At 40.3% G+C, this 27134-nt stretch overlaps 1 protein-coding gene across 2 annotated transcripts; it reads left to right on the forward strand.

Moving 5' to 3' along the window:
• On the forward strand, positions 1-27134 carry rad18 (RAD18 E3 ubiquitin protein ligase). 2 transcript variants are annotated; one of them, XM_041962795.1, is made up of 13 exons: positions 1-141; positions 1409-1487; positions 2018-2079; positions 2264-2334; positions 6393-6823; positions 7709-7808; positions 9687-9874; positions 10123-10193; positions 10388-10448; positions 16121-16252; positions 18254-18380; positions 22434-22478; positions 26834-27134. In XM_041962795.1, exons 1-13 carry the CDS (start codon positions 91-93, stop codon positions 26997-26999), a joined length of 1584 nt encoding a protein of 527 aa, XP_041818729.1. In that variant the 5' UTR covers positions 1-90; the 3' UTR covers positions 27000-27134. The 2 variants fall into 2 exon arrangements, with proteins under 2 accessions (XP_041818729.1, XP_041818739.1); XM_041962805.1 differs by lacking the exon at positions 22434-22478.

Here is a 27134-nt window from a genome sequence, read left to right on the forward strand (position 1 = left end):
CAGCATCCCTTCGAGCGGGACTTTGTCTGCAGATTACTTTAACAAAAAGTTTCGTGACTTTCTCATATAGCTGCTTTTTGTTTACTGGTCATGGCCTTTCATATTGAAGCGGATCTACCACCCGGCCTTGCATGCCTGAAAGTAAGTTGTGCAATTTTAGAATGTGCTTGTTTTGCTAACATAAGGGCCAGTAACGTTAGGTCTTAGCCAAATGAGAACCACAACAGCTAGCCTCATCCAGAGAGTGCCAGGAACGTTAGCTAACGGTTACAAATCTAAAGCAACCCCCCCCACAAAACAAATGAATGTTATACATCCACTTCCCTTATTTGCCACTGATTGGTGTGCTAACTGGCGCTAACGTAACGATAGCTAACCTTCTAGCTGCAGTGCAACAAACATCTGTGATGTAACTGACGTTATGCTAATGAGGTAGATAGGTTTAGTGACTAACGTTAAAGTTAACGTTAAAGCTGATCCTAATGTCTGATCTTATTTAATGTTTAACGTAAGTTACTTTATACGGAACAACCTTAAAAACGCATTGATGCTTTGTCAAGCTACCTTAACACACTTCGCTAGGGGTCATACCAGGTAAGGCAGACTGATTTAGGTACAATATGCAGCATGACAAATGCTGTGAAACACATCGCATGGACATGTGACTAAATGGGAGAGTACTAGCTGCAGGTTAGTTGTTTTTTAAATCGTACACAGAATGCGTTTGAAGTGACATTACCCAGTGAAAAGAACCCATGATTTAAGGAACTTCCGGTGTAATCTGTGGGGTATTTATGGGTTGTAGGGAATAGTGTCCGTCTGCAGGAATGTGTGTGAAACTCTTTGCCAGCTTTATGGTCGCGTTTCCTTCAGTGAAATCATCAGCTCTGCATGGAAGGTCTGTGTAGCCACCAGTCAGCCAGTGACATGTTGCTTATATGACTTTTGCTCCATTGAAATAAGAAAAAAAACGTTCTTTTAATTCAAACATAGTTTTTAAATATACTCTGACTTCAAAATGTAACCAGCTAATACAATACTCACTTACTTACAGTAAGACTGTTTTAAATCTGTTTAAAATTTAATCAAAGTAGTTATTCACAGTGTAATTTCCCATGTTCAACCTGACTAGAGCTGTCCTATCTAGTCTGGTTGCGCATGAACTGATGAAGCCTGCTCGGATGAGAGGCGAAACATCTTCTAAGACAAACTGATGAGGTCCAGTTGCGAACGATTGAATGCCCTAAAGCTCAACCTGCCGTGCTTTCAGCAGATATGAAACATCTTATTGCCAGGCCACTTTATTTTGGACAGTTTTTTGTCTCAGCTTGTGGTCATTAGCAGACAGCTAATAGCTGAGTTGTTTGGTGAGTACTGTCTTTCTAACTGTGGTTTTTCTCCTCTGCAGAATGTTGATGCCCTGCTTCGGTGTCCCATTTGCTTCGACTTCCTCAGTATTTCAATGATGACTAAATGCTCTCACAACTGTAAGTAAAAGATAGAGCTGCTTTCAGAGTAGCTATGCTAGCTGAGGTTGCTTTTAGGGAAGTTTACCAAGCATTGAGCATATGAAGGCAAAACCACTGAGCGACTTGTAAATCCTTTTTAAAAAAAATCATTTTCTTTTACTTACTTTTGAAATTTGTTTCAGCGCAGTAAGAATTGAATGATAATGGATGTCTGTCTATGTATGTCTGTGGTAGGTGCTTGTACAGGTATAGCATATGTTAGCTTTGATAACGTCATCATTTATTTTTTCTCTTCTGAATTCTGCTTTGTGTTGTATGTGAGTGCACCGCTAGGTTGGTACACAAATAAGCAGCTATGACAGGGCCAAGCTGGACCCTCCTCATATGTGGATTGAGTCCAGTTGTGCACTAAAGAGAACATTCTGTTGCGTGGATCGTTCAATTCAAATTGTCTTTGCATAACAACTTTGATGACAGAAAGGAAATGATCTACCTGTTTGCTAACAGTCTAAGTGTAACAGAAACTTTGCTTGTGTTTCATTTCACAGTTTGCTCCTTGTGCATCAGAAAATTTCTTTCCTATAAATTGCAATGTCCAATTTGCAATACAGTAAGTATGAACTTGACTTGCCTTAATTAACTTGACTTAATTATGACCCCAAATCTATTTGCATAATGATCGGGGTCATTACCTCAATAAAGACGCCACAATTGCAGGCCATCATCCGTAATTAATTGTGTTAATTTGATAAAGGAGGCAGCTTTCCTTCACATCTCGCTTCTTTTTCTTTTAGCAAACAGCAGAACAAGATCTAAGAAACAACCGTTTACTGGACGACTTGGTCGTGAACTTTAAAGCCGCAAGGTAACGCTCAACACTTTTTATAAATGGTTACAAGTAAACTGGCTCACGTCTGATAAGTATCAGAACTTTCTCTGTAAATGGACCTGAGTGCACCCTGCGTCAGTAGCTGTTTTTCAAAACATTGTCACAGTTATCAGGGTGAACGAGTCACCATACACATGGAACAAAATGCTGTTTTGATACAACCCTTACCACAATTGTCTACATAAACAAGTCAGCAAACATAGACACTTGGTGCTGTAGTTGCTGAGTTACTGGCTTGTTGGTCTAAATACTATTCTAAGTTCTATTAAATCCAAGTATTTTTCGGGCCTTTTGCACACCAGCATGGATGAAGAGCGGTGATCTGCACTATTCCATCTGCAGCAGACAGCAGCTTTTATATTTAGTGTGATTACTTTAAGTTATTTTGCCCTCAGAGATAGACTGACAGAATAATGAAAAGGGCAGAACAGGAAATAAGGCTCACTCAAAAATCCATGTGCAACCTCTTTACCATGAACACAGGTGTGCCACCTGAGCATCTCTTCAGTTTTTATCCTCATGCTTCTAAGAAGTGAAGAGAAAAAAAGATTACTGTGTCATTTCAGGGGATCTTGTCGTTATTGACAAGATTACAGTATGTCCACCAGGGACCAATTTCAGTTTACTTCAATTTACCAGCATTAGAGAAACACTTATAATTGCCTCCCAGTTATCTACTTCTGATTTAAGGATTTTCTGTAAATCAAATGGGGATTTTGTTTTCATCAGCTGAGGTCATTCAAGGTTCTCATTCTATTGCCTTTCAGTGTGTGTTTTGTAGCTTTAGGGCTGATATTTTTCCATTACAGCAGGATGCAGGCATAGGGAGCTGGTCTAAAGGAAATTTGTTGGTACTCTAGATTTTATTTTATTTTTCTCTGGTGACATTTATCACAGTGTTGGAAAACATTTCCTCTGAGTTGAGTATCCTGTTATTGGTAGCGCTGGTCACATGGGTGCAGCCAGCCACATGGTTGCACTCTTTGGTTGTTTTAGACGCACAAATAGAGAGATAAATTCTGGGCTGTTTTCCTGCAGTGTCACAGTTGTTCTGCGAAGAGAAATCAACTGAAATGTACAATGTCAAGATACAGTAGGTCACCCTGAGCTCTGGGCTTGTTTATCCCCGTTGTTTTTGGGCCATGACCCTTTTCTTTTAATGTAATCCCTGCTCTGTGGCCCTGTACGTGCTTGTCTCTTTCAGTGAAGAAATAATGTAAAAGGACAAAAGAGCAGAGGTACATCTCAGGTGTGTGTATTGTTGTTAGGTGTGTGTGGAAATCCAGAAACAGTTTCATGAGTGATCCATGTTTTGGTTTTTTTTTGTGTCTATCAACTTTCTCTATATGTACATCTGTCCAGAAGAAATCTATGAAAATAAACCTTCTAGACTAACTAACTCATTCTCTGCTCATTAGTTGGAAAAAAAAAGAGTAAAAACTCCCACTGAAATCATCAGAATTGTGCCTCCGGTGTCTGAGCTAATGTCAATATAATGTGTTAGTATTGTTATCGGTCAATAAGCCACGACGCTTCTCACTTTCATCAATCACCTCTAATGTTATCAACCCTCTGAAAGGTCTCCCTTCTAATCGGAGACCCTCTGATTGTCATCACTGTTGCGAGTGAGAGGCTTGCGCAGCTGCTCTTTCCTCTGTTTTTTAATATCCTGTGGTCTAGCTGCGAGCGCCTGAAAAATGGGATTCCTTGATAGGCGCCTCTGTCATAAACAGTTGTTGTTATGTAACAATAGACTTGTCTCAAACACTTTACTTTTGGATGAGTTCCTCTGCTCTGAAATACTGTTACATTTAAGGACTGGTTCTGCTCTAGATTTAAATGACAGACCTGCTTAAAGTCTTATCTGTACAGACTCACACAGGGAAAAACATGTCTGCCTGTGTGTTTGCTGTGTTTTCTGCTGTAGCGTTTGTGGATTGTTTCTGTCACTGGGCCACTCACATTTTTCTAGCAAACCATTAGCTCTTATCGCAGTGCCACACGTTCGTATTATCGCCATATTTTCGCAGTAAACAGCAACCTCGTAGTCTCTCCTCTCACTCAGTAAACTTATTTACTTAGTTAGAAGTGGAGCTTATACACTGAGACATTATAATGGCTGTTTAAATGATTTAATCACCAAGGCCGCAGTGCCCTTTTCTGTTGGGACTACAGTATGTGGTTTTTTGTAATAGGCCATTGTCCTCATACTTCAGAGCAGCTGTGGTATGAGGACAATGCTGTAATTTTTATTCTTGCTTTCTTTAGTTCATTAGTATAATTGTTAGTTTGTTTGTAAAAACATGTTTTGATGTGCATTTTTTCTCATTGTCATTGAATTATGTTTAAATCCCATTTTAGAGTTGAATAATCAATGAGATTTTATATATTGTGAGAAATTTGGTCAGAATAATCATACTTATACAAAATGTTATGTTGCACAGGCTGGCCAAAGGAGTGTGGGCCTACGAACATGTGTTTAAAGTCCCTTACACCCAGCTTTAAAAGTGCAATAGTAGTAGCTTTCCTTGCACTTAACACCCACTTCTAATTGCAAAAGGTTGTTCCTCACGTTGTAGATCAATATGACGGGACAATTTAAATTCAGTTAAGGTGTGTAATTTAAAAAGAGGGTATTGACTTGCTTTCGGCTCTTTTGGTCACCACAGGTCTGGACCTGGAAGACCAATGAGACCTCAGACAAAATGCCCTGAATGTCATTTTAAAGAGGAGTTATAGAATATGTTTTATGTTATGTACCAGCGCTGGAATAAGGCAGTATTATTGGGAATGGGTACTCATGTACTGGCTTATCCCTGAAATTGTTAAATGTTTCTATTGACATTTCCAATTTCCATTATCTGCCCAGTCTTTAAGTACCTGACAGATACTGTTGACCAGTTAATTCTTTCTTTTTCTTTATTCTTTGACAAACGGTGCCTTTAAGTCACAGAAAAATGATATCAGGTTAAACGTCCGTCACGACGTAACTGTGGTGTAATGTGTGTTACTAACTCTATACACAAATCTTGCTAAATATCTACCACATTTCTAAAAGTATAGTCTGATTTACTCTTCTGGCTGGTGAGTTATCTGTGGCGATAGCCAGGAAACTGCTGGGGCAGAGTCGCATTTAGAACCATTTGACATGCTAAAGTGATGGAAAAAGCCTGTTTGCTCAAATGAGGCAGAAACGGTTACAACTAATGGCTGTAATGTAAGGCAATAGTAAATTTGAATTATCCAGGTTGTGCTGAGTAACAGTGCAATTAAATATAAACAATACGATGCAAATTTACAGTCGGGACAATGTTAAATAAATATCTGAAACCAGCAACTTTTCACTCATGGTGATTTTGTTTTGTTTTTCCATACATTTTTGTCATTTTACTCACCTTCTCTAAATATATTGCACTTGGATAATTCAAAATAATTTGTTGCAATAGAGTGTACTCAGTAATAGTCATGTCTGGCTGTATGCAGTGCAGATTAATGGCTGGGGGAGAGCATATTTCTTCACGATCTTTGTGCAAACTGCCTTTGGCAAGTGTGTGTGTGTTTGCATATGTGTGAACCTGCTCTAATGGGGACAGTAAGCAAGTTTCAGATATGGAAAAGAGAACATCACACACCTCATTGATTCCTTTTTATTGCCAAGTAATGGCCAAGCTGCAGTTTGTTTGCTTTCCACATTTCCATGACTGTAGCCAAAGTGTCTATTTTTTCTCTCGCTCAGGAGAAAAGGAGTGAGATAATTGCAGGTGCAGTTAACGTCAAAGGGCTCACTTTACTGTCTGCAGAATTTATTGGCATATACCGCTCTTCTCTTTTTAATGGGCACAGTATGTTCTTAAAGAGGACCTTAAGTCTGTTACCCTACAGAACATACTTTATATACAGACAGAAGCAGAACACGCTGCTTTATGTATCAGAATGCATCTAAACTTTTAAAAGAGCTTTGCTGCCTGCGTTTCTAAATCATATGCTGCACACGTTCTCATTGACATGCACTTTGCCTTTCTTTTTCTTTCCAGGCAGCAGTTGTCAAAAGCAACATTCGACTCTCCTCCAATATCACCCAAGACCCCAGCCTCAGCTGTCAAATGCACGACTCCCAGAGAGAGGGGCCAGAAGTGTAACAGCTCTGTTTTGAGTCACTTTTTCCAAAAGAGGCCGAAGACGTCTCCCACTAAAGAAGCCCAGCACGAAAGCTCTGTTGCTCAGTGTGTTCGGCAGGGGAAATCAGAGAATGCGCGCACTCACAATGCAAATGACGGCGACCTACATTCAGCAACCGCTCAGCTTTCAGTGGCTGTGAAGGAAGAGCCGATGGATGTGGAGGTGCCATCGATCCAGGGTTTGATGTCTGTCAAACAGGAGGACACAGGCTCGCACAGTATCAGCACTGGGGTTGAGATGGCACATTCCTCGTCACCATCGCAAGACGTCAAGCCCGTAATCAAAGGTGAAGCTTTTCTCCAGGAACAGGAAATGCGACGCGCCCGATCTCACTGGCTTGTTAAGTCATTCACAAACTCACAATCGCACTCATTCATGTTCACAGGGCTGCAGAATCTCCACATAAGAGAGCTGCTCCATCACTGTCCGATCATTTCTATGCCTGCAAAACGGCATCAGCAGAGGTTAAGAAGTGCAGATGTAGACCTGATGTTGATGTCATCCACAGGCAAAGAAAGTAAAGGCTGCTGCAGTTTGAACATGCGACCCAAAGGCTTTACATTGAAAACCTCTACCAGTCAACAGTTATGGCAACTGTGACCCATCAGTGTAACTGTGTCACATGTCAACGTTCTCTTTCTATGCATCTATGAAGCAGGCACAGCATTAAGGTTTTCTGAAGCTAATCGTCTAATCAACATACAACAGACGAGTAAATGATGCCAAAGCTAAATGTATTATTCAAACATTCTGCACCAAAGACAGAATTTAGTCAACCCGTATTGGTTTGATTGTAGCCCACTAGTACAGTCTGGTTAGGACCCTCTCCTCATGTCCCAAAACTAACCAAGTGATGTTTTTGGCAGTAGTCAATGATAACGTGTGGTTACTGGGGATCAAACCCACTGGTATGTTCCTGAAGCAAAGGATTGTTTTACTTTTTGCTGTTGGTCAGTAGGTGTTGCTGTTAGTTAAAGATCAGCTCTTCATCTGTTTCATTTGAGTCCTAAATGCAGCCTTTGTTGTGTTGTATAAACCCTTTCTGATTAAGTGCGCCAAGGGGAGTGGTTCGGATTTGGCAGTGGAATGAAACGTGACTCATGGCACCAAAAATGTGTTCATTTGATTTAATCAAGCCATTAATGATGTCTGTGTATGTATCTTTTTGCAGTGGAGTGCCCTGTGTGTTCTGTAAGCGTGTCACAGCAGTTTATCAACAAGCATCTGGACACGTGTCTTTCCAGAGGAGAGAAGAAGGAAAGCTTGAGGAGGTAAAATACTCGCTTAATCACTTAAGGCTCTCGTCTGTTGTTTGCCCAAGATGTAATGCTCTATAGGGAGGTGGGATACTAGATAAAGACACTTACTAGATTATCTGCAGATAAGAATGAGGCGAGAAGTGTAGCATTGTCAACACTATTCTTGGGTGGGCTCTGAATAGAGTCTGTAGACGCATACAGAAGCAGAACAACGTGTAGTGTCTTCACGGGAGCAGGTAAAACTGAAAGCTTTAGTTTACATTATTAACAAGCTACTACCAGATTAGACACACCATGTAATTTTGCCCACATCCCGAAAGTCATCTGTTGAGCTGTAAATGAACTTACCTAGCATTTGCTTTGGTGCTGGTCATGAAGTTGACTCATATGATTCAGTGTTGCAGGGATTTACTGCATGTTCTGCTGACAGGGTGTCCATCTTCGTTGTTTCCCTCAGCACTCTTATAAAGACCAAAATATGACCACATGTCAGATTTAGTCCTCTTAAAAGGGTGAAGAATCACCAGAGCGCTGTTTGCTGCTGTCCACCATCTTTTCATCGATGTGAATCAAAAACAAACGTTGCTGCGGCTGCGTCTGAGAGACCGTAGCTAAATGTGGTTGACGCTATAGTATTGTGAGTGTACTGTGAGTTTTTCAAAGCCTGTCCATGATCATTAAAAATTCAAACAGTAATATTAACTGTCTCAAATTTTACCGTGGTTTAACGTGAAACTGGTAACCATTTCATCCTGAACCTGTTACTGCATGCAGCATCTGACATGTTCTGTATACGTTCAGGGATGCCATATCAAGGATGTTGGATTCAAATCTATAAAAATGTTTTAGATGTGTCGATCAAGGGATTGTTGTCTGTTTGGGATGGATCCTCCTGTGTGTGCAGTGGATTTGGATTGAAAGACAATGATGTAAGAAGAAGAAATATTTGTTCAGGGATGATGGAGCTAGGCTAGCAATTTTCTCCTGCTTCCAGTGTTTTGGGCCAGGACATACTGCAGATCTTTGCAACTTACATTGTAGGATGTATCATCAGTTGACTTTGTATGTGCTCTTGTTCTGCTATCTGTTCTGTTCCACTGAGTATTTATTTCTGGAAAAAGTAAGGGGAAGATGATGATTTATTTTACCTTTGAAACTTGAAGACCTGTACACTGCAGCCATTCACTAAGCTTTAAAAACTAAAATAGAGTTACAGCAGATATACAGTTGCAATTATGAATAGATTTGTAGTATTACCTTTCAAGCTGGCTACATATCTTTCTGAATCATGTCTGTGTCATTATTGCAGAGACTGATCCTTATGAGTGCCTAGAAGCTTAGTCTTCCAGGGTGATTGATGATACAGCAGTTATGACGTTACGGTAATTATTTGTCATATTATTGTCATATTTGTGTAGCAGTGCCACATCTTAATTTGAAGTCAACCATGATGTCATAATGATAAATTGCAGAACCTTTAATATTCTTGCCTTATGTAGCCAGCCTGAATGAGGGGGTTTCCTCTAGCTACCAACCTTAATAACTCAAACTAAATGTCTTTTATTCATGACAAAATATATGATACAGCTTTTGTCTGTGTATAACAGGACTGTGGGTCAGCAGAGGTGTGTGTGTGTGTGTCTTCACCAGGCTGATAAATGGCAACTCCCATCTGTTAATATGATTTTGTTATGAGGTCAGCCGGTGTGGCCAGTGTGTGATACATTTGATTAAGTTGACATTTCCATCATTCTTTTCTGCTTATGATGTCCAAGACTTTAATTTAGTCCAGACAGAGACTAGACGGAGCAAAGAAAGACGCCCCCATCAGGCATTAGCAAGTAATATCTGGTGATTACTGAGATAAACTAGTCCACATGTCTGTTGCAGCTCCCTTGGCAAGGCGAGGCGTCCAATGGGGAAGCTGGTGTACAACCTGCTCTCCCTGCAGGAGCTGAAGCGGAGGCTGAAGGAGTGCCATCTCTCAGTGCAGGGCTCTCGAGACCAGCTGATCAAAAGACACCGGGAGTTTGTCCACATGTATAACGCCCAGTGCGATTCCCTAAACCCAAAATCAGGTGATGGCATTTGGCCCATTACGTGTTTTTTTTTTTTCTTGTTTGTGAGACATGAACATTACAGATGTGTGAACTCATTTGATCTTACAGGTTGTTTTTTTCTTCACTGGCTTCCCGGAGAATGCCTCAGTTTTGAACACCGTCCTCATGGGTCGAAGCCTTTTTATGTGTTTGATAGCACAATTCATGTAACGGCCAATATTTGGGATCTCAAGAGTAATAAAGATTTTTCTTTCCTCTGTCAACAGCTGAGGATATTGCCAAAGAGCTGGAGGCCAATGAGAAGATGAGGAATCAGCTGCAGGGGAAAGCCAAACCTGTATGTACTAACAGCTTGAATTGTTTGAATTGTTGAATTCCAGTCACAGTAAGAAAACCATTCTTAATTGTTGGCTGAAACCAAGCTTTCACTGGGCAGCTGCTTTGCAAATATTTTAATATTGCCACGTGCTTTTTTCACTGATGCACATTAATGCTAATATGCACATTTTTGTCAATTCACATCTCTTGCAGGTCATGGTTTTCTCAAAGAATCAGTCTGAGAAGGAGATTGATGCGATGCATTCAAATTACAGTAAGTGATTTTTCTTTTCGGGACACTCTGTGACACCTTTGGAGTCTGACAGTTATAAATCCCTGCCTACAAAACTTAACTGATGAAGCTGTTTTGCACAACTGTACAACTTCTGTTGAAAGGTGCATTTGAATACAGTAAAGACTGTTTTCTACCACTGTTAAATGGTTTAAAATATACATCAATGTGTAATATCAAAGCCATGACTTCAAAGACAACAAAAAGTGCCAAAGAAATTGTGTTTTCTCAGAGGAGGCTGGCGTAGTTATCTAGTAATTACCATTTTTTTACCAAGAGAATCTGTTAAGTCCAACATATTTAAATCTCTTCAGTAATAATGTCCGGCAAGAATAATTCCTGAATTAGACATGAGGATATTCTGGCTCTACGTGCTGTTTTCCACTGCTGCCTCTCTCGTACTTTCTCTGGCTCCTCTCCCGATTTGGTGAATTAAGAGTTTATTTGGACCAAACCTTGTTTGGTGACGATTCTCAGAACAATGGAAAGTTGAACTAAGAAGGTTTTGGTGAGCTTTATTTTGTATCTGTTGAGTTTCAATGAAATGTGTTTAATGATGACAAAATTACTGTTTCTATGAATGGAGTCTGTTGGCTTTAGTGACTGTTTGTGGTCCAACAAAACAGCTCTTACTCTTTAACAAAAAGGATTATCTCTGTAGGGATCCTTTCCATAATGTTGTCAGACATTTGTTATAATAATCTGAGCCAGTCACTGGCAAAGACGAACACTTTCAGTGGACGGACATTGACGGTGTGCAGGGTGGCGCACCAGGAGGGATTGCATTACAGCACGTTTTGTGGCTGCCAGCTGCAGTGCTCTCGCTGGACCAATTTTAAAAATTGTCTCCATTAGTCACTTAGACACAAAAACATGGGAATATAGGGCCCTTAAACACTGTTAATATTTAACTGGAATTTCTCCTATTTGCATGGGACATTGAAATCAGCACCAACCGGAAACTCACACGTCACTTTCTTTGGAAAAGAAATGTAGGTCAGACTGAAACGAACAAATAATTGACGTCTGTGTTGAAGTGAATATACCTACTTGCAAACAGTGTGCCTCTTATTGTACTGGCTTTACCTCTTATGGACATAATGCCCAAAAATAGATATTCGTATGGGTTGAATCTATGGGTTGTTGTTTCTTTTAGAAGGAATAGTCAAACCTCATTTTAACAGCCCTAATTACCCTGTCACTTTCTCTTTTATAATCAGTATCAGTAGCCTGCTGTATTACATTTCTGAAGTATACCCAGCACAGTTAGTGATGGGTGGGTGGGACCCCTCATGTATTTTGAAATTGAATCTCTCTGATGTTATGGGTTGCTGGTTTGGAAAAGACTCTTACTTGTAGTGTTTGGGGAGGCCATGGCCCACAGTAGCCTATTTTCACAATGAAGCAATTAGGGGAAGATGATGTGCTGCTTTTTTTCATTGATGACCATCTCCCAGGATGCAGTGGAAGGCTGTAAAGACAACAGATGATACATACTGTTTAATTTCATACTTTTTGTTGTCTTGCACAGGCTTTAGGGATGTAGTGGTCTTGCAATTTCTATTTGCCTATTGTATTTATCCTGCTGCATGGCTAAATAAAACAAATCTTTCAAATTTCTATTCAGAATAACCCAGATGAATGCATTTAATCGTTAAGATTCATCATTATGCTTCATTAGTTTTAGCAATTATCTTCCGGGGTTCTGAACAGTCCCTAGTTTTCTCTACCTACACAATGTTCTCACCTTTTTTACCTCTAACGTGTTTATATCCCTGAATATTAAATCATACAGAAAAACATTGTTTATTAGAGGAAGAAAATGACATGCTTTATTATAAGCAACTCTGTCCCTCATTAGTGAGAAAAAAGGTATAGTAGATGACACTAGGAGCCCCTGTAGTTGTGGCTCAATGGCTAAACTGTGTCCAAAATATGGTCGGTTGCAAAAATGTATGAATGCTGCCTCTTGCAGAAAAAGATATACATACGCGTATGAGTTGCATGAAAGCCTATCAAACAAAAAAAACTTTTGTTACATCAGATGGACGGACCTCTTCTATCCCGAATTTGAATTTGTTTTTGAACTCTAGTTTTGACCCATTTAGCGTTCACTGAAATGGTCGATGATGTTGCTTTCCCCTTTTTTTACTGTCAGTAAACAAACACAGCACTGAAAGATGGTTGGACGACGCTTTGGTGTGATTTTCCGTTGTGTTGCACACACTAGGGCTCAGTTTAGGAGGGCTCCTCTATGGAGTCCTGCAGTTTGACTGACTATGCAGCTGTGATATTGGGTTCACATGCATAGCTAGGAAATAACAGACCTTTTCACTTTTGTTACTTAAAATATAAATATTTAGGGATTTATATATGAATTAGCTTCAGAGAGGTTCATTCCATACAGAACCATAATTAAGGCTTAACAGCCTTTATGGACGTAATCAGATATACAGAATTTACTGCACTAACCTCATCTACCTGTTCCAACCATATAACTATAACTTTTATTCCTTAGTCCATGGCCTTTTTTATTTAATCCATCTCATCTTTTTTAATTTCATTTTCCCTCTCAATTCCCATTTAATTTATTCTTGGTCTTATGTAGTGGAAACTGGGAACTGCCCTTTGTTTGAAAGGTGCACTACAAATAAAGTTTGCCTTGCCCTCACACTCCCACTCATGCTCATGAGACAAGGATAGGAATTGAAGGCAGCACCTTTGATATTGAGTTTCCCTCAGGAAATTTCTTAACAGCGAATACGAACTCTGTTCTTTTTCTCTGAAGATTTATGTTTTATTACATGAAGGTGCATTAATTCCTTCTGACATTAGCGGAGACAGTCTTTATTTCAGATGACAGAGCCCACTGCTGCTTTGAAATACAATAGATGATGATTTTCCAAAGCAGACGTAGACTTTTAGACCGATCAGTGTGCTTATTTTTTCCACTTCTAGGCCTCTGGTTTAGTAGGAAAATACACCTGTGAAGACGTGAATTTTGCTCAAGAGGCAATGATCACAGAGCAAGACATTATTTTGTCAAAGTTGAGTAATTGTTGCAAGATAATGCAGTAGAGAAGTAGAGACCAAAGAGGCAATATTCACAGAGTATTGCATGCTTTGATGCCTCCAAACAAAATCATAATGATTTTTCATATTCAGTGTTTCTCCCATCCATAATCTCAATCTTACCTTATTCAGGCCCTGCATTAGGAGCCAGTCTCATACACCTTCCAAAACACATTGGCAGCAACAGAAACGAGCAGAATTGCTGTGTCTTCCATGAGTAATTCAGCAGCAATGGGTGGAATGAAAAGTAAAACTGATGAGGTGATTTAGGTTTCTGCCTCAGTGTAAATCATACAGATAATACTGTTCTAAATATGACTTGAAGGGTTCCTTGACCATTTAAGTGTCTGTCTGAGATTTGTTTTCCGTTCCCTATGAGCTCATAGATAATCACTCAGGCACACACAGATGCAGTGAAATCTAGACCGGGTTCATGTTTTCTCCTCAGGGCAGAGGTCAAGTAAGAACAGCAGGATTAGAGAACCTCCGAAGTCTTGTTGTCATGGTCGAACGAGATGAAAAGCTTGTGAGAAATAACTCTGCAGAGCTAACTTTAAAAGCGGCTGAAAAATGGATGTGAGTCATCGGAGGTGGGTTCTATAAATAGCTGCACTGCTGTGATAACCTCTTGATTTATCAGGGAAGGATGTGGATGACTCACTCTGCCAGCATGGGGAATCGTGAATGAGCCGAGAGGAAGGTGAAAGCGTGACACGCGCCTGCAGACGCACTGAATCCATCAGGTGCTGGCAGCCTTCTTTTAATGTGCCAGTGTTCTTTGAGCGTAAAGACAATCCGAAACAGAACTGAGAGGAAAAGCTGTGAAATCCTGTTTTGGTTAGAACAGCTCCTGAGAAGTTGCATCAGCATATGTGCTTTGCAACTGTAATCTTTGAAAAAGAAAATGTTTTGCCTGCAGTAGCACACTGAATGGCCACTGTTAGACTTTATCCACTATCCAGTTGGAATGCTAACTCAGTCCAACCTAAACCACATTTTAGCAGTCAAAACAAAGATGTATTTAAAAAACTCACTCATCATGCAACCACCGTATTATACTGGTAAATTTTTATGAAATGGAAAATACCCTCCTTGAAATATAATTCATCCCAGTAATCTGTGTTTGATTGACTAGAGTGTCACTTGTTCCGACCTCACCTTACCTATAGCGAGGTTTCCTGTCTGTGAAATTGAACTGGATGTCTGTGTCAGAATAAAACATGTCTTTGCTCGTGAAGATTTCATTGAGTCTGAGGTAGCAGAGTTGTTCTATGTATGAAAGGTTTGTCTCAGAATAACAGAGTGGCGCCCACTGTCCTGGTCACTCACTGTCACGTCACAGTGTGCATTTATTGCTGCAGTGGTAAAAGAAAATGAATGTGTCGCTGGCAAGTGTTACTATAACTAGATTTCCATATGTGCGCACTAAAACCATGGAAGGAGTGGATTGCTTTTTAGATATTTAGAAGAAATCTTGCTCATAGTTACTGTGGAGGTTTTGATGGAAACATTGAATTTAAGCACATAGAGATCTCAGTGTATTAGCTGCTGCTAGGGTAACAACTAGTATGGATCCAAATAAAAAATAGATATTCAGGCCTCAAAAGTGAAATGAAAAGTAATTGTTTGTATATTAAATTCTGCTGTTGTCACTCATGCTAACCAGAAGCCAAAATAAGAGAGTGGCTAACATGTACAAAAAGACCTCGTTAGTACATCATTTCAAAACTGTGTCTTCTGTAAAACAATAATCCTGGTCTTCTTTTCAACAAAGTCCAGTTGCACCAGTTTTAACATTCAGATCACATATCAATTGTAGTGCTTGAGCATAAAGGTTTTTTTTTTAGCTTTCTATCAGTTTCTCTCAGTCTCCCTCTCTCTGTTCTCCTGTCTTTGTTTAAATGAACATCACAGATTTACAGATGCTCCGGGGTCCTGTTGAAAATGCTTAAAACCTTTATTTGCTATTAGATTGTTGATAAAAAAAACTACTTTTCTTTTGCCCTCCTTCAGTTCAGAGTTGGCTACAATGTCTTTATTATGACTGTTTGGCCCCCACCACAGTAGCAGAAGGATTTATTTATTTAGATGTTCTATTTTTTGCCACAGTGATCTCACCTTGGAGCTTCTGCTGTGTTGAATACAACCTTGTATTTCCCCAAATCTATACAACCTTTCAAGGTTGGGACTTTGTCATTTCCAAGTCAAAATATGAATCTGACTGTCCTGATGTTGTTATCTAGTGAAGAAAAATGAGCCCGCATTCATTATAAATATTAATACACGCTTTCCCAAACGACATACTGTTCAGTACACTCGGGGTGGTTTGGTATTTCTTTATATTATTTTCTTTGAGGGCATACTGAGTGGGCTGTGTTTGTCACCTGTTTTCCACCCACTACACTCTTTCAGTCAACTTAACATTATTAGCAACAGTGTAGCCCTAACCTTGAGCGATTAGATGTGGTGAAACTCATTTCATTCTGTATCATTGATGAGTATTACATGCCTCAGATACTGCAAGCCATTTAAAATTCTGCCCTGCTTTAGTTATTTCACTGCATATGCTCTGTTGCCTGCAGGGAAGCAGCACAGCAGCGACTTTTCCCGCCTGATTGCCCAGGTCCGGGGCCGCCTAAAGACCGCCCAACAGACTAGTGTCAAAGAGGAAGTCACTGCAGAAGGAGAGGAATCAACAAAAACACACTCTGCAGGTACTGTAGTATTCTCAAGGAATAAAGTACCCTCTGGCCACAGGAGACCTTTAAGCTTCTCCAGTACCCTTCAGCATAAGTCACCTGAGCCCCATGATGACCTGCTGTGGCATGTTCCCCTTGTGTCTTTAACAAAACAACTTTTCCTTTTGTAAAACTATGAGAAATGAATGGCTGTGTTTCATTTTTTAAGCCATGTGATGCAGCTTGACGGGGTTCTTGTGGCTCCCTGCTGGCTGCATGTGTGGAGAGTTTTGTGAATGAAGCGCACTCAATTTATTGTTCCATCCTTGTCAAATGACTGTGCACTCCATTGTTGTGCACATCTGGTAAGAGTGGATAAATATACGTCAATAACTGTAATCAATGTTGGTGTTATTTCATGTGTTTGTTTTTTTTTGGAATGAGTGGAAATGCAGAGAACAATTGACCAAATGTTAAAGAGGAAGTGCATCAGGAGGAAGGCACTTTTCACTCATTTATTGTCTTCTGATCTGTGCAAAGATCACTTGCTGTGTCTAAATAAAGTCTAGTAGCCAAACTTTACATCTGGGACGCTGAAACCTGACAAGCTCCTTCACTACGATAATTATCGCCTCTTGTCTGTGCCGTCAGCAGAGTGCTGCAGGAGTCCTTTTTAAAGTAGAGGTTGTGACTCTTAATCCAGATCCCTGCACACCTTTCTGTCTTGTTCAGGTCACGGATGGTGATGTGGCTGCGCTGCTGACACTTTTATTCAAGTGCTAATGCAGTTTGTTAGTGCCCTGAAACACTTTCTTTCTTTCTCCTTATATAAGCTTGAGGCTGGTTAAGGGAAATTAACTTGTTGCAGCACACCTGTGCGGATCTCCTCAGGTATCACCAGTTCATTCAGAAAGTAGCTGCCCTCAGCAAACCGCAACCATGGCAATGAAACTACATTCAGCATACTTTTATATGAAAGATCTTTCTCAGTGCTTGTGAGTGGTGGCTTTATACAAGGACTCCAAGTACCAAGGCCAGCTATGGAGAGCTGCATGAAATAAACTTCCAAACATCCACTTAATGATATATATGTACCCAATACCAGCAACCAAATAAGGATCAGTTAAAGCTAATTTTCAGTTTGTAGCAGAGTGGCATTAAAAACACTAGAAACAGTCAAAGTTTGGGGAGCATTGCAGTTTGAAATAGGATAAATTATATTATGTTGATCTTTGCTTATGTTCTTCCATATTGGCAGCTGGATGTTACAACAACAATGCAAGCTGGAACTAAAACTCTTCCCTGCAATGGTGACAGAGCTATAAAGTGAGTTCCAACTCATTGTTTAGCTCTTCAGCCCACAACTTTACTGTGTTAATTCTCTCTCTCCACTGTCATAGCATCGTTTTCAGAACGTTTTCAAAACATCTAAAACCCTGCTGAACACTACCTGCAGCAGGCTCAGTGTAGCCTTCAGCATCTAACGAATCACATGTTTCCCTGAGGAGAGACCAAATGCAGAGTGAATATTGGACTTCAGTAGTTGGACAGAGACACGGCTCCACATGAACGATAATGTTGCCCCATAACTGCTGAATGTGTAGATAAGCAACTGTTAACAAGCCTGACCTATCAACTTAAAAGGTGCTGACGTGTCAGTGTTAGGTTCGCAACTTTCCGCTGCTCCCAGGTGGCAAAAAAAAACCCAAAACAGTTATTGCAGGTTTAAATTAAGTGTGACTTCTGCTTATTTTAAAAAAATAATCAATGATGCTGGATGTTGCTAATTTGTACACAGTATACAAATAAAAAGGCACACACAAAAATTGCATGACACTGTCCACTGTCTCAGAGGCTGGGTATATGTGATCTCAGGTTTTCTCTTACCATTGAGAATATATGGAAATCTGGTGTCTGAAGGAGACTAGGTTGTCAGAGGCATTTATTTTATGCATACTCCTTTTGACAGGTCATTCCTCCACTGTTCGATTCCCCCTGTATGTCTGACATATTTCTACATATTTTTACCTCCTTCAGATCAAGTCTTAGAATCAAAAAGCTGCTTAGTGATGACGGTAGACGATGGGGAAGCTGACAACGAGCCATCTGCGAGAAGGATTGAATTGTCGCCCAGCTCCACTTATAGTGATGTGTCCATCAGCAGGTGAGCTCTTTACGAAGGACGCATCCCGCACTTACGGTGGTTGACACCATAAAAGCTTGTTGGCAAGGGTTGGTCTTTTTCAAGTGGCTGTAGAAAAAAGTGGGATCCTTGTTTTTGACAACATCTCCACAGTTTGATTATGACTGAATGCAATTTCACAGTGAAAGTGACCAAGATGGGTTTGAACCTCTCTGATTGGTTGTGAAAAAAGCTGTGCTACATGTCCTATAACTACATTACTATCTTCGTTTCAGAAACATGATTGCGTTTCATTTTATGTGTCTTGCGCGACAGGACAACACTGTAATGTTCTGCGATGAATTTGATATTTAATTAGCATTTTGTGTGAACTCCATCACTGTAATGTCATTTATTGTGGTAATCCAATCTGAGTTAATTGCATTCAGACGTAAACACATTGGGGGGTGGGAAAGGAGACGACCTTCTTTGCCTGGACAGCTGTCTCTGAAAGCTCATCTGTATCCTTTGATTACTCAGAAAATATGGCCCCACACATAAATACACTTCCTCTCATTAAGCATTTTACTTAAGATATCATATACACTAAGTATATACTAATTAATGCTGATGTAATACTAAATGGTGTCACCAGTACTACTAAACTATCACTTAACTGTTACATACATAGACAATAAAAATGTAACATTGCCCATACTGAATCTGCACATTGATGAAATACTGTATCAGGAGGTTCTTACAAATTTCTGTAGTTGATAACAAGCACATTCGGAGAACCAGCAGATCCAGTTAGGGGAACAAGGCACATTATCAGCCGATCAGCTTGTAGATGAAAGTAAGTGCTGTTTAGTTATGGGTGGCTGAATGGCTCCACTTGGAACGACAAATAAAGTGTGACATTTTACCTCCTGTAAATTGAGACTGTAGAGCTCATCTGTGGAGTAGCTATGGCAGCCATCAAACATTAAATGGACACTCATACAGCATACTCTGTTATATTCCAAGTTCTCCGTCACTCACATCACAGCTGTTCACTTAATTCTTTGTTTCATTAAAAAGAACTGTCATTGTTTTGGGGTAAACATGAAATGACAGCACACACTTTCATGAATGAACAGACTGTGATCTTACCACGGTGCCTCTCTAATGGCGATGCACCTTTAATGTAAAAGGAATGCTGCAGAATCATCATTCAGTATGATAGTGATGATTTCTATTTGAACCTTGAACATTCTCAGTAGGGGTAGATATCACCTTTTTTACACCACATATGATTCAAACGTCCTTCTTCACCCTTTATATTCTCCTCCTACATTCACTTAACTTTTATTGTGCTACTGCGATGATACTGCAGGTAAATACACCTGGCCGGCGCTCAAACGAGCAATTATTTTTAACTTTGGCTTCTATTCTCTTGTATTGTTTTAAATTTTTGACTCCTGATCCATACACACTTTTTTGCCTTGTTTGTTTAGTTTCCCGTATATGAGGGAGGAGCAGCTGCTGCAAATATCCGGTCAACAAATGTCTGGTGGTGCCTTAATACAGCTCCTCTACCAGAAGTTAAACTGAAACAATGCTAGAAATGACCGGAGGATTTCAGTCCTTGTGCTTCTCAGATGTTAACAGAGATGGATAACAAAGAAAACAAGTTAAAGCAATGCTCATAAAAAAGGATATGACTACAGACTTATTTTATATATAGCGATTGGTACCTTGACCTGCCGAGATCAAGACAGTTGCATTTTTAGTTCAGCAGATCCCATCAGCATGGGTGCCAAGAGGTGGCACTGAGTTAATGTGGGTGTGGCAGCTGCTTTTTCACTCTTTTAGATTTATAGAGTGCTGTATTTGTAAGTGTTTCATGAGGTTGAGAGCAGAGAATGTGAATATGCAGCGTTAAATGAAATCGCCTGACACTGGCAGCTTCATCATCATTTGGGGACAGTTAGGAATTGGAAAATTCCAGCTATGTTAGAATGAATTAATGTTCCATAGATAGATGTAGCACCGTTTGTCCACAAGCTTTTCATTTAGGTCCTAACCACTCAGGAGTACTCGTTCTCAATACTCATACCTAACGTCAAGGGATATCAGGTTGTTGCAGCACACCTGTGCCCATCTCCTCAGGTATCACCAGTGAAGTGGGAAAGTTGTTGCACTCAGCACACTACAGCTGTGGCAATGAAACCCTTACCACTGTAGCAGCTGACTGTCACAATAAAAAAGGCAAGTTAGAACTAAAAAGCTCTCTCTATTGACCGCATTCAGCAGTTTGCATTCTTTTGATGGTGCTCGTGGATTTTTATTGTTTTTATAGATATGAAAGAAGGCCAGCTATGAACAGCTGCATGCAGTGAATTCATGCCAACTAAAAAAGCGATCGTGCTGCCTTGCTAGATGCCGAGGCACACCGAATAAGTTATGATAATATGTTTTCATACAAGGAAAACACACGATCACAATGTGTTCTTTTTTATAGCAGACTTACCATAGTTAATTTCTTCCATATTTACTGAGCATCTACAGAAATACACGACTGATATGTTGTTTTGTTCTGTGTTAGCTGCAGTTTTGGTTGAGTTTTGCAGCAAGAAGTTAGAGAAATATAGTCGAAGTGGCCTGTTGCAGTTCTAAAGGGGAAAATCCAGTGTTTGATAAGTGTGTGTTACACCAACAACATGTGTTTAGGGACTCGAGAACTGGCTCCCTGGCAGAGGGACAAACTTCAAATATGTCTTTAAAACCGTTTGGGATGTCCTGCATGGATTTAATTTGCATGCTGACCTTTAAATACTGCATTTAGTTTGTTAGACAGTGGAACACGGTCACGCTGGATTATGCTTTTCACGCCGCATCGTGTTGTTTTCGCATCTGCTTCTGTTTTTAGTTTTCTCTTGAAGTGTTTTGACCATCACACACTTTTTCCCTTAGTGTATCTCTTCTCTCTCTCTCTCTTGTTTAAAATCCCAATAGTACAAACACCAGGATGATGTGGGGGATTCAGATGACCCCAAAATGTCACACAAAAGCAAACACACATCTTTTGCTCGGTCAAACTATAGCTTTTAACTTTGGTACACAGAGATGGTAATAACAACCAAGGACTCGTAAATTATATGTTTGTGCCAGCTCAGTTTTAACCACGTACAAAATACTGCCGTAAGTAACAGGTAACAACAGAATAGTTGCTGTGTGTCTGAAGTTTGGAAGCCTTTTTATTTTGAGTGCAATGGAGTATGAATTCACATGAGCAAAGAGACCAGTTTCACAGTACAGACATCATATTTATGCAGCGCAGCCCTATTACTCAGTTCCACCAAATATCAACAACAGAATGGTTTCATGCTCTAAAATAATGTTGTTTTTAAAAATGTGTGACTGACTTTCCACAAAATTTCAAGCTGTATTTTGGCCAAACAAATAAAATCCATCATAGTGCTGATTTGGCATAAGGATAATGAGCCTCATGCTCTTCATCTTCAAAATGCATATTTGCAAACTCCAGAGTGGCTGTCCGTGTTGTTGTATTTGCAGGATATGTATGGGAATCTCACAATGCTGGGAGTGTGGATGGAGTGCACAGGTGCTGAGCTGTAGACACAGTTTAAACACTTTAACTTCCAGATCTTGCTGATTGAAAGTACAAGAGGAAAAAGGATAGTTCTGCTCTTTTATTTCTATATCGCGTGACTTATTATGAGGTGTTTGCCTGAGGCAGTCTCATGCAACTACAGTATAGCCTCCTACTTAGTAGTGTGAAAGATCAGATATCTGGATTTGACTCCTTCTTTGAAGTAGATTCCTGAGCCACAACATTTTGTTAACGATGGCATGGCTATTCCACTCTAAAGTTGGTTCTACTGGTGGGTGGTACATGAAAAACACCTGCTCCTGTGAGTCTAAGACAGCAGGTATCACTCACAGATTGCAGAGCATCACAGTCTAGAAATGGCTTTCAGGCAGTTACTCAGGTATAAAACATGACATTACAGCAAATACCCTGTATCAGTTCAACTTTGAGAATGATGTTCTCCCTTTCTTTCTCTCCTCTCCCTCTTTCTCCCATTCCAGTTCTATTTCAGACATCTTTGGTCCAGAGCCTGACAGAAACTTTGAGTAAGTGATTCTGCTGTCATAGCTACTGATGTCAGTTTAGTTTTTTCTACTGTGCCACCCTTTAATGCTTACAGTCTGTCTTCCATTGCAAGTAAATCCATGTTTTTGTTGATGTATAGATTGGATGTCAACACAGGATCTGTTTTCTGTGCAAGTCAATATAACATGTTAAGCACACAGAAAGTACAACGAATGAGGTATCTCAATTAGCAACACCAGAACTCGGCGGTCTTTTAATTTCCAATACAATGAAGCTTATACTACAATAAAGCTTACAGCAACACAATATCATGAACCTGTTTCTACGCAGATAATAGCCTCTTACTTGTAATCGCTTTGGGAGTGATTAACATGTGTTTCAGTCCATCTGGTGCTTCCAGCAACGTTTCCTTGAGCTCAGATTGTGGCAGGGCCACTGCATTGCTTTGTCTGTGGTTTATAGCATCCGAAATCCAAAACTTCCATCTGCAGGCAAAGTGAGATTGCTGGCTATACAAACTGCCGATCTTTTTGAGGATCCAAACGTAAGATATTTAAAGTGCAAACGTTTGACTGGGAACGATACACCTCCTGTAGCAACTTGGAGTGGAGCGGACCGTTCATTCTTTATATACTTGATTGCGTTATGCCGCGTCGTGGGTCTCCATCCAATTGGAATCCAGGTGAGATTTGCAGAGGCCTGGCAGCATTTCCTTGTTCTTTCTCCTGAGCTCTTTGTTCAGGCTTTAGTTTTTGTGGGCCTCTGTTTGTTCATCCATGTAGTGAGGACCCAACATAATGCTGCCAAACAGAGGGAGTAAATGTCTTAAATTAAATCGATATTTTACCAAATATATTACCAAAATCATTATAATAAGACAGTGACATCCATCTCTTGGCATTGCTTTTTTTTACCAAGTGTTATATTTTTTTGGGAGACACATAATTGTGGCCGGCGAGCCACGAAAACAATACAAAACAAGGAGAGCAGCTAAAGCCTGCAGTCGGTAGTATATGTCCTTTCATAGACGCTGCTCTTCGCTCACAGCATGAGGTTGGACGGGTTGTCCCTCGTGTCCTCTGTGACCACAGAACGTAATGCTTTTCCTTGAGCATGTTTGGGGAAATTCACTTCTTAACAGAGGCAGCAAGATAGCAATGCACATTAGGTTGCTGCTGTCAACGAGTGTTGGCAGTTAGCGAACAGGTTTTTTTGTAGTTGGTGTCCCTGAGCTCCTGGTGAGTGCTCAGACAACTTAACATCCACAGAAAAATGACTATATCCAATTGAGCTGTTTCTCAGGAACTGAGCTACATCAGCAATAAACAGAGTTGTCCAGGGATGGTGGTGGTCATATTTCAAAGCAATTACCGCTGTGACTAGTCGGCTGAATATTAGCACGCTTAGCACGTACTGTTTTTGAAAGACTGCTTCCTGTATTCTCTTTTATCCTCCCTATTTTTCCTCTTCGATCCGTTTGTTACTGGGCTTTTACTGCTGTCATCTCTGTCAAATGATTTTGACAGCCCAATAAGACAGCCACACACAGCACCTCACCCTAGAGATCTCACATAAACAACTGCACTGGCTGTGCCGTCCTCATTTACTTGCAAACTGTGCACTAAGACAGAGGATCATAGCTGTTAGCCACAATTGGGCAATTGATGCTGCCTAAAAAGTCACGTGTCAAATTTTATCATCACACTGTGCTGCTTTGTTACCCACAAACAGGCAAGTCTGTTTCAAGGACATTCCACATACATGAAGCTTCACTCTCACGCTACTGACAAAACAACAGACGCACATACATCTGAATGTGATTTTACCTCAGACTCATTGTGGATAATTCAAAACTCTGTTCTTCATTTATTTCTGAATGACCCCGAAGCAATGTCCAGACCTGCCAGTGTTCATTTTGGGTGTCACCCCTCCACACACCATGCAGCATGTCGTCATCGTACACCTGGAGTATTGGGCCTTGGAATGCCTCATCAACTCGGTGGGCAGAAGCCAAGTCTGTGCTTGTAACAAGTGTGAAAGGAAATTTTTTTCCATCAGGCAAGGCTTTATCTCCATCCTCCAGCTTTTGTCAGGCAGTGATAACAAGTTAACTGTTGATTGTTTTAGTCCTGATCCACGCTCTACACCGAGGAAAATGCCTGCTTACCACTAATCCAATATACGTAGCCGTCTCCCCATCCTCCTACTGCCCACATGTTCTTCATGTACTTCTCGTCCGAATTCCAGTGCTGGAATTTTGTTTTTCTAGTCCATACAGTCAAGATAAAGAGGCATTGGACCTTGTCACTGGCTGGAGGGTGATTCACATCTGAAGCATGATCAGCTGAAGGGAGCCCTTCATGTGAAGCTTTAAGTGGTTCCACGTGTGGTTTTAGGGCTCCCCACAGGCTTCGAAGCGATGTTATCTGAACGTTTCTTAAGGAGGAGATTTCAATGACCACCAGTTATGTCAGAGGTGATTCAGTAATGGGCTGTAACTTGACACTGCATGCTGAGCTGTGGAGCCCACGGAGGCTCACATGGCAGCAAGACATATTGATATGGCAGTGGGTAATCTGTAAGGGGAAAACGGCTTGTTTAAAGGCACCGAGCGCTCAGTCCAGATGTGTTCCTCTGACAACAGTGAGGTTTCCTTCAGAATAAAAGCAGAGAAATTTGAGAGTCTTTTTGGATTCACCTCAATCAAAATACAGATTAAAAAATGGTCTCTGAAAGATGAATAAAATACCAAAATATGCATAATCTTTGAGCCCTAGAATGAATGTACTCGTTTCCTTCAGTAGGTTACATTCAGTATGTCAGTAGAGTGCATTGCATTTACCTCTCATACATACACTCCTAAACCAACAGTATTTTCACAGTATCTTTCACTTCACTGTAGTGCCTCATAGTTTCTGGAAGGGATAAACATCATAATCATAGCATAATCTCAGTGTCCAAATGTTCACTTAAATATTCAGGATTGAGCTGTTATTTTAGAGAGACTCCAATCCAGCGGAACCTCTTCCCCAGACCTCCTTTCAGATGGGTAGTAATTTTCAATGAGCCATCAGTATGTTTAATGCTGTGCAAATATATTGTCCAGATTATGCCAGATTTTTTACCACAAATTGCCCCCCCCGACAAATGTTAGTCCAAACGTCTGTCCAGTTTCCCACACGGCTGCCATCAAGAGATCTGTTAGAAACTGTTGTATTATTATTGGAGTAGGTTTCTATTTTACATCCAAGTAACAGTGCCTTTTTCCTTATAGTCAACATATCTGCGGGGGTGGTTGTGTGTCTTGAATGAACTTTATTCGAATTGTCAGTGAACAAAAACAAGTGAGTTTGGCCTCTTGAGATAATTTTGATTTGTGATTCCAGGCTATATAAATAAGAGTGACTTTACTGCACTTAACTCATCTAACAAGATAAATAAAAACATGCAGTGTCTAACCAGCTGAAGTTGGCCTAAGTTTTGTGCTTTGACAAAGGAGAACAACTTAATAATGTTCTGGTAGAAAATCTTTTCAGCGGACCAAAAAAGGAAATGTTTTTTTCTGTCACTTTGCTGGATGGGCAGACACTGGTGTAAGAGCTTTGTGTTAGCATAAACATTTTTTTTGTCCTCCTAATTGGACATGCAAATTTCCCTCTAAGTGATTTTACTGGCGTGAGCAACCACTTATTCCAGTGTAATGTATTTGCTGGAGGGGTGTCAAGCAGCTGGTGCTGAAGATGGGAGTCAAAATAATGTGTTAAATCACTTCAGAAGTATGATAATCAAGTGTGGATGCACTCAGGCTAACCGCCCCCCTCCATTTCCTGTTGGTCAGTCGCAGTCTGCAGAATTTTTAGCATCTCCGCTGCATGAGCTGGTCAAAGTAAAGGTGCTTTTGCTGTTAATTTATTGAATTACTAAAGTGATTGAATTTATTATGAACTGTTGGTTAATTAGAGGCAGCTGCTTGCAACAAATGGACAACTAGGCATTCTTTTTAACTTCTCATTCACCGCTTATAGTATTGCTATTTTTGAAGTCTTGGTAGCTTGATTCCACTGAAATGCTAATGATTAAAGTAATATATGCTAGCAGACGCCTGACCGTCTTTGAAGTGATTAAATTGTGATCTATCCCCTACTCTGTTTTCTGAAGACACACACCCAGGTTTGTCAATGGATAAAGGGACTCATAGCAGCTGTTCAGATTAGTTTATGTATCAGTGTTTTAAAACTGTGGTTCCTGAATGTTCTGGACATGAAAGTCTACCAATGATACAACCTCACGCTTTGTTTTCAGAAATTTTGCATATTCCAATTCCCCTCTGTTCACAAAAGACTAAGAGATCATCTCCGAAAATGTTCTTTCATAGAGACACGGAGAGGACCTCAGTCCAAAAGCGAACGTCCAGCTTGAGAGGAGATGATGCAGCTTCATCGCCCGTCCCTGGAAAACGACGGCGTAAAACGTTACGACTGACGGAGGAAAGGGAAGGAGGAGAACAAAAGATCTCTCGTAGATCAAACCAACGCCAGTGAACTTGTGACTGACTTTCCAGCACATGAAGAAGTGATTTTTTATGCACATTCCTGTCCAGCATTTCAGGGGAGTTTCTTAAGATGCACTGTTCATTTATTGTTTCAAGGTGTGAATAAATGTCATATTTTAACATG

Source organism: Chelmon rostratus, chromosome 2 (genome assembly GCF_017976325.1).
Source record: "Chelmon rostratus isolate fCheRos1 chromosome 2, fCheRos1.pri, whole genome shotgun sequence".
Taxonomy (NCBI): domain Eukaryota; kingdom Metazoa; phylum Chordata; class Actinopteri; order Chaetodontiformes; family Chaetodontidae; genus Chelmon; species Chelmon rostratus.

Coding starts and splice junctions, on each gene's coding strand:
- rad18 (XM_041962795.1), top strand. CDS start 91: ATGGCCTTTCATATTGAAGCGGATCTACCACCCGGCCTTGCATGCCTG. Junction 142..1,408: donor CCGGCCTTGCATGCCTGAAA/GTAAGTTGTGCA, acceptor TCTCCTCTGCAG/AATGTTGATGCCCTGCTTCG. Junction 1,488..2,017: donor GACTAAATGCTCTCACAACT/GTAAGTAAAAGA, acceptor TTCATTTCACAG/TTTGCTCCTTGTGCATCAGA.